Source organism: Dendrobates tinctorius, unplaced genomic scaffold, assembly GCF_039654945.1.
Source record: "Dendrobates tinctorius isolate UK_male_01 unplaced genomic scaffold, ASM3965494v1 ptg000118l, whole genome shotgun sequence".
Lineage (NCBI taxonomy): Eukaryota > Metazoa > Chordata > Amphibia > Anura > Dendrobatidae > Dendrobates > Dendrobates tinctorius.
In genome coordinates, this window is record NW_027361786.1 from 706726 (window position 1) to 723101 (window position 16376).

At 49.5% G+C, this 16376-nt stretch overlaps 1 protein-coding gene across 1 annotated transcript in view; it reads left to right on the forward strand.

The window, feature by feature from the left end:
• Positions 1-16376, forward strand: part of TYK2 (tyrosine kinase 2) — a 55623-nt gene that overhangs the window by 3206 nt on the left and 36041 nt on the right. The window contains exons 3-9 of the mRNA XM_073590611.1: positions 1613-1792; positions 1917-2040; positions 3627-3777; positions 3902-4065; positions 11396-11774; positions 12761-12952; positions 13110-13267. Of these exons, the coding sequence (XP_073446712.1) occupies positions 1615-1792; positions 1917-2040; positions 3627-3777; positions 3902-4065; positions 11396-11774; positions 12761-12952; positions 13110-13267 (1346 nt within the window). The 5' untranslated portion in view covers positions 1613-1614. The remainder of the gene's footprint in view (positions 1-1612; positions 1793-1916; positions 2041-3626; positions 3778-3901; positions 4066-11395; positions 11775-12760; positions 12953-13109; positions 13268-16376) is intronic.

The following is a 16376-nucleotide window of genomic DNA, read 5'->3' on the forward strand; positions in this document are numbered from 1 at the left end:
CCTTTAGGTTGATTTGTTGGGTAACTCAGGTTTTTTTGGTCTTCTCTATAGTTGTCCAATGTGGTCAAAACAGCTTTAGCTTGGTGGTTTGTAGGACGGATCAATTTGCACCTGTTTTGGGAGGTAGGAACACTGCAAGGCTGGCATCCTGATTGAGAGTGGTGGGAAGAATGATCGGGCATGTAGGATGTCAACATGTCTGATCCTTTGTTGTCATCAGAGGTGACCTGAAGAAATGCCTTCCCTTCTACTTGCAAACACATGCACAGTCCGGAAGTGCATGTGATATAAATAGGTTGTTTGGCCGACAGCTGCCTTGGATGGTTGTCAGATCCCCATACACGTGCACGCTCTGTATGATGGAGCATGCATGTATTCTCAATAGGGAGTGTGGAAGAGGATTTTTCAATCTTAATAAATGAATATTTCGGATATCACAAGCAAATTTACTGCTTGTAAAAATTTTCAGCCGTTCTTCAGACACTAACACTTTTTTCTTTACAGCTCATTGCCTCGGAGACCGACCACCACCGCTGCTAGATACCAGAACGAGCGCACTATTCTTTAGCGCTTGTAAGCACTGTTTTGAAGCTGGCCAGAATCGCTGGAGTGCACTGTTGCCTACTAATCCCGGCCAACTTAAGCGCAGTGCTTACAAGCTAGATGTCAGCGGTGGTCGGTCTCCAAGGCAACAGGCAGTAAACAGAAAAGTGATATCTCAAGAACGGCTGCGAATATTAATAAGCAGTAAACTGGAAAACTGCTTGTTTTTACGAGCTCTATCCAAAAATATCCATCTATGAAGACTGGAAAAAAGCCTTTAAATTCCATGAGAGTGACAAATCGGGCTTGTGGAGCTCTCTGCTGGCGGATTCTTTTGTACTTGGCTATTTGCTGATGGGAGAGGTGAAAAAAGCTTTGGATTGTGGTCGGGCAGGGTCAGTCATTGGTCTGCAGATTGCAGCGCCACCACCGGAGAAAATGAGGCACTGCATGGCCCTAATCAATTGTCTGATCATGTAGACGTGCTGCCTCTCTGCGCAGCATTCTCTGGCATCTGCGCTCTCTCCTCTGCGCAGCTTCATCATCGATGATCCGTCTTCGTGTCATGCGCAGACAATCAACCAAGCATCGTATGGCTCATCCGGACACGGGGATGCCAAGCTACCGCCCAGTGGACACTTGGGACCGATTTGCATACAGAGGCGGAGTTTCTTTTAATACTGTGTTCTATAGTACCCAGAATAATGCGTGTGAATTTCTAAAGTTCTTTTCCCAGGATGCATTTCAGTGATTAAAAAATACAAACAAACCTTGATTCCTCTGCTTCAGACCGCAGTGGTTGATAACAAAGGACAATGGAGCACAATTTCCTGCTGCTGTCCTGTAACCCATGGTTGGGGGAATATTAATTATCCTTATTTCTGGATGAGCCAACGATGTTTAGTAACTTACTATTGTCTGTGCCAGAGTTTATAAAGTAGCTATTGTGACACAGGGTAAACACACGGGGATTTCCTGCTGCCGACTGTGTGTTATGTAATGTGCCTAGGGGGGGGCAGAGACCTCTGCTGCTCGGCCCAGAGTAACCGCCGTGTGCTCTGCCCTCTAGTGATGGCCTTATGTCAGTGCACCGTCAGGAACAGCGACTCCGACATGGAAGGCTGCACCTTCACCGGGGTCGGCCTTCGGGTGTTTCTGTATTGGAGCAACGGAAAAGAGCATTATGTCAGCTTCACGCAGAACGTCACCACGGCCGAGGAGATCTGCATCCACGTGGCACAGAGGCTGGGTAAGGGGACTTTTTAAGAATTGTAAATGTTTGGGTATCAGGGGTAAAAAAATGACGAGGGAGTTCTGTATATCTGTATATACACAATATATACATATCTGACCCCTTTGTCTATGTACTGCAGGTATCACACCTCTGTGCTACACATTGTTCTCCCTGTACGATGTGCAAGCTAAACACTGGTATCCCCCAAACCATGAATTCAGGATCACAAAGGACATGAAACTGCTCCTACACTTCAGGATGAGGTGAGCGGAGTAATCACTGATACGTAACATACATCCTCCCTATATCTCCTCCTATTACTCCATATATCCTCCCTATATCTCCTCCTATTACCCCATATATCCTCCCTATATCTCCTCCTATTACCCCATATATCCTCCCTATATCTCCTCCTATTACTCCATATATCCTCCCTATATCTCCTCCTATTACCCCATATATCCTCCCTATATCTCCTCCTATTACTCCATATATCCTCCCTATATCTCCTCCTATTACCCCATATATCCTCCCTATATCTCCTCCTATTACCCCATATATCCTCCCTATATCTCCTCCTATTACCCCATATATCCTCCCTATATCTCCTCCTATTACCCCATATATCCTCCCTATATCTCCTCCTATTACCCCATATATCCTCCCTATATCTCCTCCTGTTACTCCATATATCCTCCCTATATCTCCTCCTGTTACTCCATATATCCTCCCTTTATCTGCTCCTGTTACTCCATACGTCCTCCCTACATCTCCCCCCTGTTACTCCATGCGTCCTCCCTACATCTCCCCCTGTTACCCCATACGTCCTCCCTATATCTCCCCCTGTTACCCCATACGTCTCCTCCTATTACTCCATATATCCTTCCCTATATCTCCTCCTATTACTCCATATATCCTTCCCTATATACCGTATTTTTCGGACTATAAGACGCACCGGACCATAAGACGCACCCCAATTTTCAGTAGGAAAATAGGGGGAAAAAAAATGTGTCAAATGGGGGTCCTTCTTACAGTCCGAATTCAGCTTACCTGGGAAGGGATCCGGCACAGGTGGAGAAGTAGTCACAGGGGTCATTCAGTGGTCCAGGCTCGTGCGGTGGCGGCTCTGTGCTGGGGCAGCTGCGCTGGGGCAGGGGCAGCAGTGCTGAGGCAGGGGCAGCTGTGCTGGGGCAGGTGGGCTCTGCGGTGGTGGCAGCGGACGGCGCTCTGCGGTGCGGTGGTGGCAGCGGGCTGTGCTCCGGTGCAGGGGCGGCGGGTCCCCCGGCATTTCTTCGCAGCCCGGAGGCCTCCACACTTCCCTTGCTGGCCTCCGGGAGCATGGCCGCCATGTTGCGGTGGCCTCCGGGAGCATGGACGCCGGAAAGATGGCCGCCGGTCCGGGGACGGCGCATGCGCGGGAACAGATCTCGTCCCGAGATCTCGGGGGACGAGATTCAAATCTCAGCAACGAGATCTCGTCCCCCGAGATCTCGGGACGAGATCTGAAGCTGCGCATGCGCCGTCCCCGGACCGGCGGCCATCTTCCCGGCGTCCATGCTCCCGGAGGCCACCGCAACATGGCGGCGGCCAGCAAGGGAAGTGCGGAGGCCTCCGGGCTGCGAAGAAATGCCGGCGGACACGCCGCCCCTGCATCGGAGCACAGCCCGCTGCCACCACCGCACCGCAGAGCCCCGCCCGCTGCCACCAGCCACAAGGTTAGTACCGTGTATTGCGACCATAAGATGCACCCCCCACTTTCCCCAAAAATTTTTGGGGAAAAAAGGTGCGTCTTATGGTCGGAAAAATACGGTATCTTTCCTGCTATTTGTGTATCTCATTGGTTTTTCAGGTATTATTTCAGGAACTGGCATGGGATGAATGAGAAGGAAGCGGTGGTTTGCCGCAACATCCCTAAGGTCGGTGACGGTGAGGACAAGAGTCGGGCAGAGCAGTCCGGTGCCATCCTGGACTTGGCATCATTCGAGTACCTATTTGAGCAGGTGACGTCCCGTGTACCCTGTGTGGTGTTCTGCCCGTTGTTGGCAGGGTGCCCTTATAACCCTGCCGGCTGCCACAGTCCCCTGGGACCGGCCCACACTGACTTTTATTTTGTTTTTCCTGCAGGGCAAGTTTGACTTTGTGAATGATGTGGTGTCACTGAAGGATTTCCATTCCGAGCAGGATGTGCAGAAGTTTAAGAACGAGAGCCTGGGCATGGCCGTCCTTCACCTGTCACACATCGCCATCAAGAAGAAAGTGTCACTGGAAGAGGTGGCCAAGCAAATAAGGTGGGTATGGTGTCGGCTATTGTCTGCTCCCCCCGGTGTCTGCTGCTGCAGGGAGCTTCAGTTGGTCCCTGGCTGTAATGGCAACTCGTCTGTACCTTGCGGCCATGGGTGATGGGCATCAGAATGGACCCGCACTATTTAAATGCTGCTGTCAGAGATTGACATGAAGGGGTTAAAAGGGTTGGGTTGTACAGGAGTTGGCGCTGTCAGGATTCTCCGGGAGCAGTCACATTCCGACTTGACATCCTCAGCCTAGCTCCATACAAGTGAGTTAAGAGCGATGGGGCACGTCTACTCTGAATATGGCAAGAAGTATGCAAATTGCGGAGTAGTGGTCGCATGACCATTCGCTGCCGGCACAGGAGAATCCTGTCTGTGCACGATGTGAGGATTCACAAGTCTACCTTCATATATAGAGTGAGGAGAAATGGGGGTCGGCGGCTCCCAGGTCCGCTAGCTGAAGCCGCATGGAGCAGGAATCGCCCCGCCGAACGCCTGCTCTCCCTTTTTAAACATGGACATAACGCTACCCAGACAACACTGGGTGAGGGTAACAGTGTAGCAATGCTTTATTGAACCACAGAACAGGCAGATAACACGTAGAACAGTCCCAGCAAAAATACCCCCAAGATGGTGCACATTAGAGTCTCACCCATCCGCTGACACACCTGGATAATAGCAGCTGTTAATTCAGAGCTCCCAGGGTCGACTGCCCGACGTGTGGCACGCACACGGAGAGCCGTTATTGACAAGCATAGCAAGATGACAGTTCATTCAGGTGCAAGGCAAGTTGTCCCAAGGGTCACAACCTCGCTTCTCCAAACATCTCCATAGAGTCGGTCAACTGGCGGGTACCAAACCTGACTTTCTCCAAATGTATTCATGGTTCAGAGATGGTCAGTGGAGCAGATCTGTATTCTTCCAACCAGGGCCGAGGTCCCCTAGGTTGTTACCTGTAGAATGATAGATCTGTGCTCTTCATGATGGAGCCATGATGTATTGGCTGCAGTCCAGTAGGGTCTCCTGGATGTTTGGATGTCTTGGCAGAATCTCAGGCTGTCTCTCTCTGTATAGAGGCATATCACCTCTTTTTATACTTAACAAGCATCCTTCATTCAGTATTTACATAAAGGATAAGAATGGAGATGAGATCAAGCATAACTAGCATTAATTGATTATTTCTCCTGCGCCTCATTGGGGGACACAGACAGTGGGTGTTATGCTGCTGACCACTAGGAGGACACTAAGTAAACCATAAAAGTTAGCTCCTCCCCTGCAGTATACACCCTCTCGCTGGCTGGGATTTCTCCAGTTCTTTGCTTAGTGTCTGTAGGAGGCACTAGGGTCTGGTTTCCGACCCCACCGTTTTTATTTTATTTTTGAATTTTCTGTAAATTTTTAATTAACAGAGTGAAGGGGGCGACGGTTACTTTCTACTGCCCGCTCTCCCCTGAACCAACAACAGGCAAGCACGCGGAGTATACCTCCCCGTACACTTTCCTGCGACGAATGGGGCTGATTCTTCTGACGATGGTTCCCTTATGGTCGGTACTCCACGGATACGAGGGCTAGCTCAAAAGGAACGAAGCACAGGAGTGCTTGGAGAAGGACTTGAGCAGCGCTTTCCGATGCCCTGAATCAGCTCCACAGCTTTCCATCCCCCTACCACAGGGTGGATCGATTGAGCAGTACCCCTTTAAGACCTCCTCCAGCTCTGCTGCATCGCCCAGAGGATGAAGACCCTACAGCTGGAAGAACGCGGAGCGCGACCTGCCTGAGCTCAGAAGTGGAGGTATGGGGTCCTTACCCCCGGAGAAGGAGAGAAGCGCTGACTTGGCATCAGCAGCGGTGCCCCCGGCTTTTCCGCAATTTGAATAGCGCCGCCCCCTCCCCGTCCTCGGCTTTTCTGGCCTACTAGGCCGCAATTTGACTAGTGCCACCCGCGCTAATGTCGCAGTCCCCTCCTCTTGGCGCCTCTTACGAGACGCGCAATTCTAATCTCAGGGGCCATGTCCTTTTCCATCAGCGGCCGTTAACCCCTTCAGGAGCACTAGGCCTGCTCTGGACAGCCGGATACCGGGTGACACCACAGGACCACCGCTATTCCTCCCGGGGGACACAGCACAGGACCGTGGGTAAGGTGCATCTGCCCTCAGATTAAAGCTTAACCTCTTCCCGGCACATTCTCTGTAGCTGCAGACAGACTCTGCCGTTAACCCTTTCAGGAGCGCTATGCCTCGGTCTAAGGAGGCTAAACAGGCGGTTAATAAGCACACTGCGTTTTTATACCATGTGCACCATTTGCAAGTCTGCATTACCCAGTGGACCGACTAATCCGTTATACACGGACTGTGACCCGGCCTGCGCCCCGACCTGCGCTCCAGCGCCCCTCGCCGCGCTGCTGACGGGCCTCCTGCGCTTAGTACCCCTGAGGGGGCCGCGTCCCTCTCACGGTCGGTGAAGTCTCTGACCCAGGCTATATTCTCCCTCCGGGAGGACTCTTTAAGTCAGAACCACCAGCAGGGCCCATCCTCGTTCAAGGGATGGTTAGGTCTCTGGAAAGCTGACCCATGACGCGTCCCCTTGTCACGTTTGCGCCTCAGCATTGGCGCCTCCTGTCTCTCGCTCGCCTTTTTCTGAGGTTCACAGCGAGCACAACCCTGAATTCAAATCTGACTCGTCAGCCCCTCAGAATCCCCCATATGATCAGGAATCGCTTGATTCTCATATAGGATCAGTCAACAGGATTCTGAAGTTGGATGAGGAAAATATTCCCGCTCCAGCACACGCTATCTCATTTAAGAAAACCAAGCGTGTGTGTAGGTTGTTTACCATCCGTCCAGAAACATAGGGACCACATAAATAGTTCTCAGGACAACAGTCCACTCAGACTAAATGCCCTATTGATACAGATCTAATGAAGGATTGGTTGCAGTCCCCTCCGGTGGACCCTCCTGTATCGCGTCTTGCTTCTAAAACGCTCCTATCTGTTTCTGAGGGTTCCTCAGTCAGACACTCCTCTGATCGTCATTGACTATCTTGCCTTCTTTCGCTGTAATTTGGGTCTCTAAGGCAATGGCCGCTTGGGCAGAAGCCTTAATTACTTCCCTCCAGGGCACCATTCTTCCTCCGGAGGCAACAACTGTCGCCAGGCAGATAATTCACGCAGCGGACTTTGTAGTAGACGCTTCTGGTGATGCCGCCAACTGCGCGGCTCAAACTGCCGCTAATGAGACCTCCATTACAAGAGCCCTATGGCTCCGCTGCTGGCGGGCAGATGCCACATCTAAAAGAGCATTGTCTTCTCTCCCCTTTCAAACGGGTCGTACTTTTGGGGAGAAACTGGACTAGCTCTTTTCTGATACTACCTGAGGGAAAAGTAAATTCCTTCCTCAACACAAGGGCTGTTCGGCCGTTTCGCAACCAACAGCTGACGCGTCTTCGATCTTCTCACAACAATTCCGGTTGGTTTTCCTCTACTTTCTCTTCCAGATCAGGTCGGTCCCCCGCGAGGAGACAGAGGCTTCCAGGTCTCATACAGACCTAACCGCTCTTGGAAACCCAGGTCTAGGGCTTCTGGATCTAGGGGAGCCAGATCTCATAGATCTACCCAATGACTTGTTGCGGTTTCCGGCAGGCACTGACAAAGTTGGCGGCCGCCTACTTTCCTTCAGCCACACTTGCTTCACCGTTGCCCACGACAAGTGGGTCAGGTAGTTGGTGTCCTCCAGATACAAGATAGGAGTTTCTCCCCTCCAACTCTGTTTTTCCTTTCCTATCCCCCAAGGAAAAGACAAGAGCCTTCCTTCGGGCTGTTCAGGCTCTGATAAGGGACGGAGTCATCATTCCGGGCCCTCATTACAAGAGGTTCATGTGTTTTTCTTCAAACCTTTTTTTGTGGTTCCCAAAAAGGACTGGACGATCCGACTCATTCTGGATCCCAAACTGTTAAATCAGTTTGTCAAAGTACGGCGACTCCGAATGGAATCCCTCCGGTCAGTTGTCACCTCCATGGAAAAAGGAAAAGTTCCTAACATCCATTGAATCAAGGACGCTTACATTCACATTCCGGATCTGCCCGTCTCTCACCAGCAGTTCCTGCGTTTTTTGCATTTCACAAGCAACACTTCCAGTTCCTTGCCTTACCTGTCGGACTCGCCAGTGCCCCCAGGATCTTTACTAAGGTCATGGCGGCTGTCATGGCCATTCTCCACTCGCGGGGAGTGGCGGTGTTACTGTATCTGGGCGACCTGCTCATCAAGGGCCCGTCCCTTCCAGCCTGCGAGGAATCCGTGGACATAAGTGATACTCTCTCGCCTGAGCTGGAACATAATTTTCGTAAAGCCTTCCCCAAAACCGGCTCAGCAGATGTCCTTTTTAGGAATGATCATGGACACTTCCTGCAAGTTGGTCATTCTCCCTCCAGAAAGGGCCCAAGCCTTACTACAGGCAGCGCGGACTCTTTAACCACCGGTTTCGTGCTCTAATCATTTCTGCATGGGAGTTCTCGGCAAAATGGTGGCAGCAATGGAAGCAGTTCCATTGGCACAGTTCCACCTCCGTTCCTTACATCATGCGTTGCTGTTAGCTTGGAACAAGAACCCGTTCTCCTTGGATCGTCGGATCCTTCTGTCCCTGTGGGTCAGGCAAGCCCTCAGGTGGTGGACACTGAGGTCCTCCCTGAATCAGGGGATGTCTTTTTTCTCCCAGTAAAATGGTTGGCAGTAACCACCGACGCAAATCTTCTCGACTAGGGTGCAGTCTTTTGTCACCACACAGCACAAGGGTCGCTGGTCGACCCGAGAGTCACGTCTCCCCATCATTTTGGAAATACGAGCGATCATATTAGCTCTACGGAGTTTCCACCATCTCCTCACAGATCACCCCATCAGGATACTCCATTGGGCCGAGTAGAAAATTGGATGGCATATTTTCTCAGTTGCCAAGGCATCGCCTCGGGAGAGTGGTCCCTTTAATCTGGAAGTCTTTCAGCAGACTTGTCATTGTTGGGGGACTCTGGATGTGGATTTCATGGCCTCAAGACTAAACAACAAGGTTCCTCGGTTCGTTGCGCAATCCATGCGCCATCGGAGCAGACGTCATAGTTCTGCCACGGCACTGGTTGCGGTTCCCGTTCATCCCCCCCCTCCTTTCCTTGCTTCCGAGGGTCATCAAGAAGAGCGGAGGGAGTACCAGTGATCCTAGTCGCGCCAGATTGGCCGCGTCGAGCATGGTATGCAGAACCAATACAACTGGTCGCCGACGTCTCCTGGCGACTTCCAGATCGCATGGATCTACTTTCGCAGGGCCCAAGTTTCCACCAGAACTCCGAGGTCCTGTCTGTGATGGCGTGGCCATTGAATCCTGGTTTTTACCACAGGCTCATTTCTCTCACGACGTGATTTCCACCATGATTAGTGCTAGGAAGCCTGTGTCCATGCACATCTATCACCGCACCTAGCAAAACCTTCTTTTCGCTGTGCAAGGATCAAGCCTCGCGCTTATCTCGCTCAAAGGCCAAAGTTCGGCCTTGTCAGTACTTTTCCAACGCATAATTGCCACCAAACTTCAGGTCAAGACACTCATTCTGGGAGTTTCCCATGTGGCGCCTCCTTATAGAAGGCCATTGGAATCATGGGACCTTAACCCGGTTCTTGAAGCCTTACAAGGAGGCTCCTTTCGAACCGCTGCAGGACGTGTCACTGTCAGTCCTCTCTTGGAATGTGGTCTTCTACTGGCAATTACGTCAATCAGACGAGTTTTGGAATTGGCAGCCCTGTCCTGCCGTTCTCCGTTCCTGAATTTTCATCAGGAAAAGGTAGTTCTCACGACGTCCCCGTCCTTCCTGCCCAAGGTCGTCTCCTCTTTCCATCTCGACGAGGAAATTGTTTTGCCTTCCTTTTTGTCCGGCGCCAGTCCATCACATTCAGAAAGCTCTCCACACCCTGGATGTGGTTAGGGCGATGAGACTGTATATCTCGCTGACAGCTCCCTTCCATAAGTCAGATGCCCTGTTCATGCTTCCAGAGGGGCATAGGAAGGGTCTAGCCGCGTCAAAACCACGCTAGTCAAGTGGATTCGCTTGGCGATTTCATGAATCCTACTGTCAGGAACGTGCCTGTCCCAGTGGGGATTAAGGCGCACTCTACCCGGTCAGTGGGCGCCTCTTCGGCCATTCGGCACCAGGCCTCGACAGAACAGGCCTGCAAGGCTGCGACTTGGTCTAGTCTGCATACTTTTTACAAAACATTACCAAATTCATTCTTAGGCCTGTCCACAAAGCTGCGACTTTGTCCAGCCTGCATACCTTTACAAACATTGCTTAATTCATTCTCAGGCCTCTGAGGATGCAGCTCTCGGCAGACGCAGCCGGCAATTGGCAGTACCTCAGTGATACATGGGGTATTAGCAGATGTATGCTCCCACCCAGGGACTGCTTTAGGACGTCCCACTGTCTGTGTCCCCCAATGAGGCGTAGGAGAAATAGGGATTTTTGTGTAATCACCGTAAAATCCTTTTCTCCGAGCCAATTATTGGAGGACCCAGCACCCAACCTGTTTAGCCTATTGGCTCACTGTAGCATTCTTAGGCTTTGACTTAGTTATGGTTATTGTTGACTGTTTAGCTTTTTTCACCGAACTGGAGAAATCCCAGCCAGCGAGAGGGTGTATACATCATCGGAGGAGCTAACTTTTTTTCTGGTTTACTTTGTGTCCCACTAGTGGCAGCAGCATAACACCCACTGTCTGTGTCCCCCAATGATTGGCTCGGAGAAAAGGATTTTATGGTGAGTACACAAAAATCCCTATTTAATCTAGTTGCATAGTTTTTCCTTCTCTGTTATCGAAGTCACCAAACTATCTGGCCTACACAATGCATAATTAGCATATCAGTAAACATCACTAGCCATCAAGGATACAAGACCAATGTTATATGAAATGTTAATATTACAGGCTTACAGAAGCAAAAGTCTTTTCTTGACCAACACTTAAAATAAAAAATCAACAGAAGTCTATTCTTCTTGGTTTGCTAAAAACTAGTCGTCTGGTTAATTAAGATACAATGCTGAGGAAGCAGAGCTGCAGTGTAAAGTATTTTGATATGGACAAGACAGCAGGCGAAGCCTCTAATAATAGAAAAATAATTTTATATCATCCCTCTACAAGAGCAGAAGTATACCTCAACTCTGTGACCCATAAGATGGGGTACCTGTACTGTCGGCGACTTCTGCAAAGCCTTGTGCGGTCCGTTCATGCAGGGGATTTGCTCAGATCTTTCATATTCTAATACTTAAAATGTTTTTGTTTTTTTTTTCCCTTTCTTTCTGTAGTTTTAAGGAATGTATCCCCAAATCCTTCTGCCGGCAGATCCAGCAGAACAACTACCTTACAAAGCTCCGCATGAGGAGCGTTTTTAAGAAATTCATCCGCCACTTCCACCTGCACACGGTGAGCGCCGGGAAGCTGAGCGAGGAGGACGTCATGTACAAGTACCTGTCCACCTTGGAGAACCTGGCCCCCAGATTTGGCTGCGAGGTGTTCGGGACCCTGAGCCTGGAGCTTCCTACAGAGGGAGAGAAACTTCCGTTGTACATTAATGGCGGCGGCTACATGGACCAGAGCAAGTCCGTGAGCAGCGAGGCGACGGCGACGCACCAGGTCCTTGTCAGCGGAATGGAGGGGATCCAGTGGCGGCAGAAGAAAGAGGAGGCGAGTGCGTTGTCCGCTACCTCTTCGTGTAATGTTTTTTTGCACTTGGGTTCAGTTGAATTTTGCTGCAGAAAATTTTAAAGGCGTCTTACTCCCATCTTCATAAATGGATGTCATTGGATTGTTCTTGTAAATACAAGCAAGTTTGTAGCTGTTCTAGAGATATTAACAGGGAGTAAATTGAAAAATGACTTGTATTCGCAAGCACTATCCGAATGTACCCGTCTGTGAAGACTGAGGAGGTAAAAAGAAGGAAAATGAAAGTTACAAAAACTCTCCCCAGAGCGAGCTCACTGACGGATTCTTGGATAACTCATTCTGTAGCTACATTTCAGCACACACAGGCTATAGAAAGCAAATGCATGGCCCCTTTAAGACCCCAGCATACCTGCTATGTTTACCAAGACTCTTCTGGAAAACGCAGGTGGCGTTATTCCCGAAGTTACTTCATTGGGGTGTTTTTCAATGTTTTCGCAACGCCGCCGCCACTTCCTTTTTTTTTTTTTTTAACTTTTTCCTTAACCTTTGAGTTGCGAGAGACTTCCAACCAAGATTGAAAGGATTAACGAGAGTTAACATTGTGCGAAAGATTGTCATTGCAGTGCGCAGGATTGTTGTTGCAGCTCAGAGTGTTCTTTCTTTGTATCAGTCATTCAGCGCTTTTTCAGGCGGTCTCCATGCAGAAACCACCTGAAAAAGACGACGTGTGCACACAAACGTTAAAAAGGTCTAGAACAGATGAGCCCTCTGTTATAAATACTGCGACACATGTTGGTGAGATCGCAGCGCTGCGGTAACCTACCCTGCCACTGTGTTAACAGCACACCACAGCGGGTTTTCTGCTTCCTCCGATGAGCAGATCTTGTAAATAGAGAGCAATGGGAACGTAGGTTTACAAAAAATCAGATGACTGCTACTTACTGTAGGATACATTTTCGTATCACTATTAATTTTTATTTTTTTTTTTGCTTTCTTTTCTCCTGCAGGAGGCAGCAGAGAGCGGCCATCATAGAAATTACTTCAGCAAGAGAAGCCGCAACAAAGGACAGAAGGCGGCGAAACCGGCGACTGAAGCCAGCGAGCCCAAGTGGGAGCCGTTCTGTGACTTCCAGGATATCACCCACATCGTCATCAGCAAAAGCCGCGTCAGCATCAACTGCCAGGATAACCGCTGCCTGGTGAGCGCACCCCCAACTGTAAAGTGACCAAACATATAGTGGATAGCTTCCCTACTTTGGGATTGACCTTGCAGCAGTGACACCACTGCGATTTCTCTTCCATTTATGGTACTGATCTTGTGGTAACCAACATCCTCTTAATACGTCTTGTCTCCAGGAGATCGTCCTGTCTTCATATGAAGAGGCGCTGTCCTTTGTTTCGCTGGTAGATGGCTTCTTCAGGCTCACCACAGACTCCAACCATTACCTGTGCCACGAAGTGGCCCCTCCACGCTTGGTGATGAGCGCTGTCAATGGGATTCACGGGCCCCTACAGTACGTGTGTTTTTGTGTGTGTGATAGAGAGAGATATTATAATATATATATATATATATATATATATATATATATATATATATATATATATATATATATATATATATAATTTGGTACAGACCAAAAGTTTGGACACACCTCATTCAAAGAGTTTTTTCTTTATTTTCATGACTATGAAAATTGTAGATTCACTCTGAAGGCATCAGAACTATGAATTAGCACATGTGGAATTATATAATTAGCAAAAAAGTGTGAAACTGAAAATATGTCCCATATTCTAGGTTCTTCAAAGTAGCCACCTTTTGCTTTGATTACTGCTTTGCACACTCTTGGCATTCTCTTGATGAGCTTCAAGAGGTTGTCACCAGAAATGGTTTTCACTTCACAGGTGTGCCCTGTCAGGTTTAAAAAGTGGGATTTCTTGCCTTATAAATGGGGTTGGGACCATCAGTTGTGTTGTGCAGAAGTCTGGTGGATACTCAGCTGATTGTCCTACTGAATAGACTGTTAGCTGCTTTATTTCTTGCCATAATACAAATTCTAAGTAAAGAAAAACGAATGGCCATCATTACTTTAAGAAATGAAGGTCAGTCAGTCTGAAAAATTGGGAAAACTTTGAAAGTGTCCCCAAGTGCAGTGGCATAAACCATCAAGCGCTACAAAGAAACTGGCTCACATGAGGACCGCCCCAGGAGAGGAAGACCAAGAGTCACCTCTGCTGCGGAGGATAAGTTCATCCGAGTCACCAGCCTCAGAAATCGCAGGTTAACAGCAGCTCAGATTAGAGACCAGGTCAATGCCACACAGAGTTCTAGCAGCAGACACATCTCTACAACAACTGTTAAGAGGAGACTTTGTGCAGCAGGCCTTCATGGTAAAATAGCTGCTAGGAAACCACTGCTAAGGACAGGCAACAAGCAGAAGAGACTTGTTTGGGCTAAAGAACACAAGGAATGGACATTAGACCAGTGGAAATCTGTGCTTTGGTCTGATGAGTCCAAACTTGAGATCTTTGGTACCAACAACCGTGTCTTTGTGCGACGCAGAAAAGATGAACGGATGGACTCTACATGCCTGGTTCCCACTGTGAAGCATGGAGGAGGAGGTGTGATGGTGTTGGGGGTGCTTTGCTGGTGACACTGTTGGGGATTTATTCAAAATTGAAGGCATACTGAACCAGCATGGCTACCACAGCATCTTGCAGCGGAATGCTATTCCATCCGGTTTGCGTTTAGTTGGATCATCATTTATTTTTCAACAGGACAATGACCCCAAACACACCTCCGTGCTGTGTAAGGGCTATTTGACCAAGAAGGAGAGTGATGGGGTGCTGCGCCAGATGACCTGGCCTCCACAGTCACCAGACCTGAACCCAATCGAGATGGTTTGGGGTGAGCTGGACCGCAGAGTGAAGGCAAAAGGGCCAACAAGTGCTAAGCATGTCTGGGAACTCCTTCAAGACTGTTGGAAGACCATTTCCGGTGACTACCTCCTGAAGCTCATCAAGAGAATGCCAAGAGTGTGCAAAGCAGTAATCAAAGTAAAAGGTGGCTACTCTGAAGAACCTAGAATATAAGACATACAGTATTTTCAGTTGTTTCACACTTTTTTGTTAATCATATAATTCCACATGTTAATTCATAGTTTTGATGCCTTCAGAGTGAAACTCTTTGAGAAGGTGTGTCCAAACTTTTGCTGTGTGTATATATATATATATATATATATATATATATATATATATATATTATTTTTTTTTTTTTTTTTTTTTTTTTATTATAAATTTTCATTCGGAAGGGGGCTGCGTTCTGCTTTCTCATCGTCTTGTGTACTAAAAATTTTGACATTTGGATAAAATTTGATTTCCAGGACGTCCACCTGACAGCACTATGGAGGACGTCCTCCTCCTCACAGGGACAGGAAAGCACACGAGAGGTTAAAAGGCCATGTCCCACCCCCTTTCCCTCAGTGTTTTTTCCTGTCCCTGCACGGAGGGACACGCGAGAGCTTACCGGAGGGACCCAGGGGATCGTGCGGCCGGTCCAATCCTTCCCCTGTCAAGAGGTCCCGGGGCCGAAACTTCCCGGTGGGGAGTCCCTCGGCTCCAAAGGCCAGGAGCAGGATGGCGCTCCTGGAGGGAGCCGTTCCTCCCGGTGGGGGGGCTCTCGGCTCCAGGACGGGTCGGCTCCCCGCAGGCGGCTGGCCGTGCGGGCACCGACAGAAGTGGGGCCACGGCGTTCCTGTCGGATACGTCGGCGGAATCAGTTAGGTTTGCGGCCAGAAACAGCTCCCTCTCTAATGCGGCCCGGAGAGCAGTCTGGCTTAGATCCTGGTCGGGGGATAACCCTTCTAAGGCCAAGTTATGTGCCATCCCTTTCTCGGGTCTGAGGGTGTTTGGTCCAGCCCTGGATAATATCCTTGAGCTGGTGTCCGATAAGAATAAGGGATTCCCGGAAGAAAAGCCCAGGCGGTCCCAGTCCTTTCGGAGAGGCTCCTTCAGAGGACAGTCAGAGTTTAGGGGCCGGGCGAGGTCTAATAGAAGCTCCTACAAAGGCTCCTTCAGCCAAAGTGGGAGGAACAGAGGTCCCCCATTTGCATCGACATCTAGATCGAGGAGACAATGACGCCATAGGCATTGGGGGAGGCTTCGCCACTTTGCAGCAAACTGGTCACGAGTCACCAACAATCAGTGGGTCCTCAGAACCATCAGAGAAGGTTACAGGATAGAGCTCTATTCTCCTCCCCCCGACAGATATATTGCCCCCACTGTCGTCCAGGAGGACTCCGCAATGTGGTCGGATCTTCAGGACATGTTAGACTCAGGGGTCATAATACCAGTTTCACCGTCAGAAAGAGGGAAAGGGCACTACTCTTCCCTGTTTGCAATCACAAAGAAATCCGGCGAGGCCCGCACCATCATAAACCTGAAGCCACTAAATGCTTGGGTCAGATACAGGAGGTTCCGGATGGAATCAATCCGATCCGCAATTCCTCTGATAGACAGGGACGCAGTTATGTGCACCCTAGACCTAAAAAAGGCATACTATCAGGTTCCTATTCATCCCTCATCCCAAGGCCTACTAAGGTTCGCGATCAGTTCACCAGCCCGGAC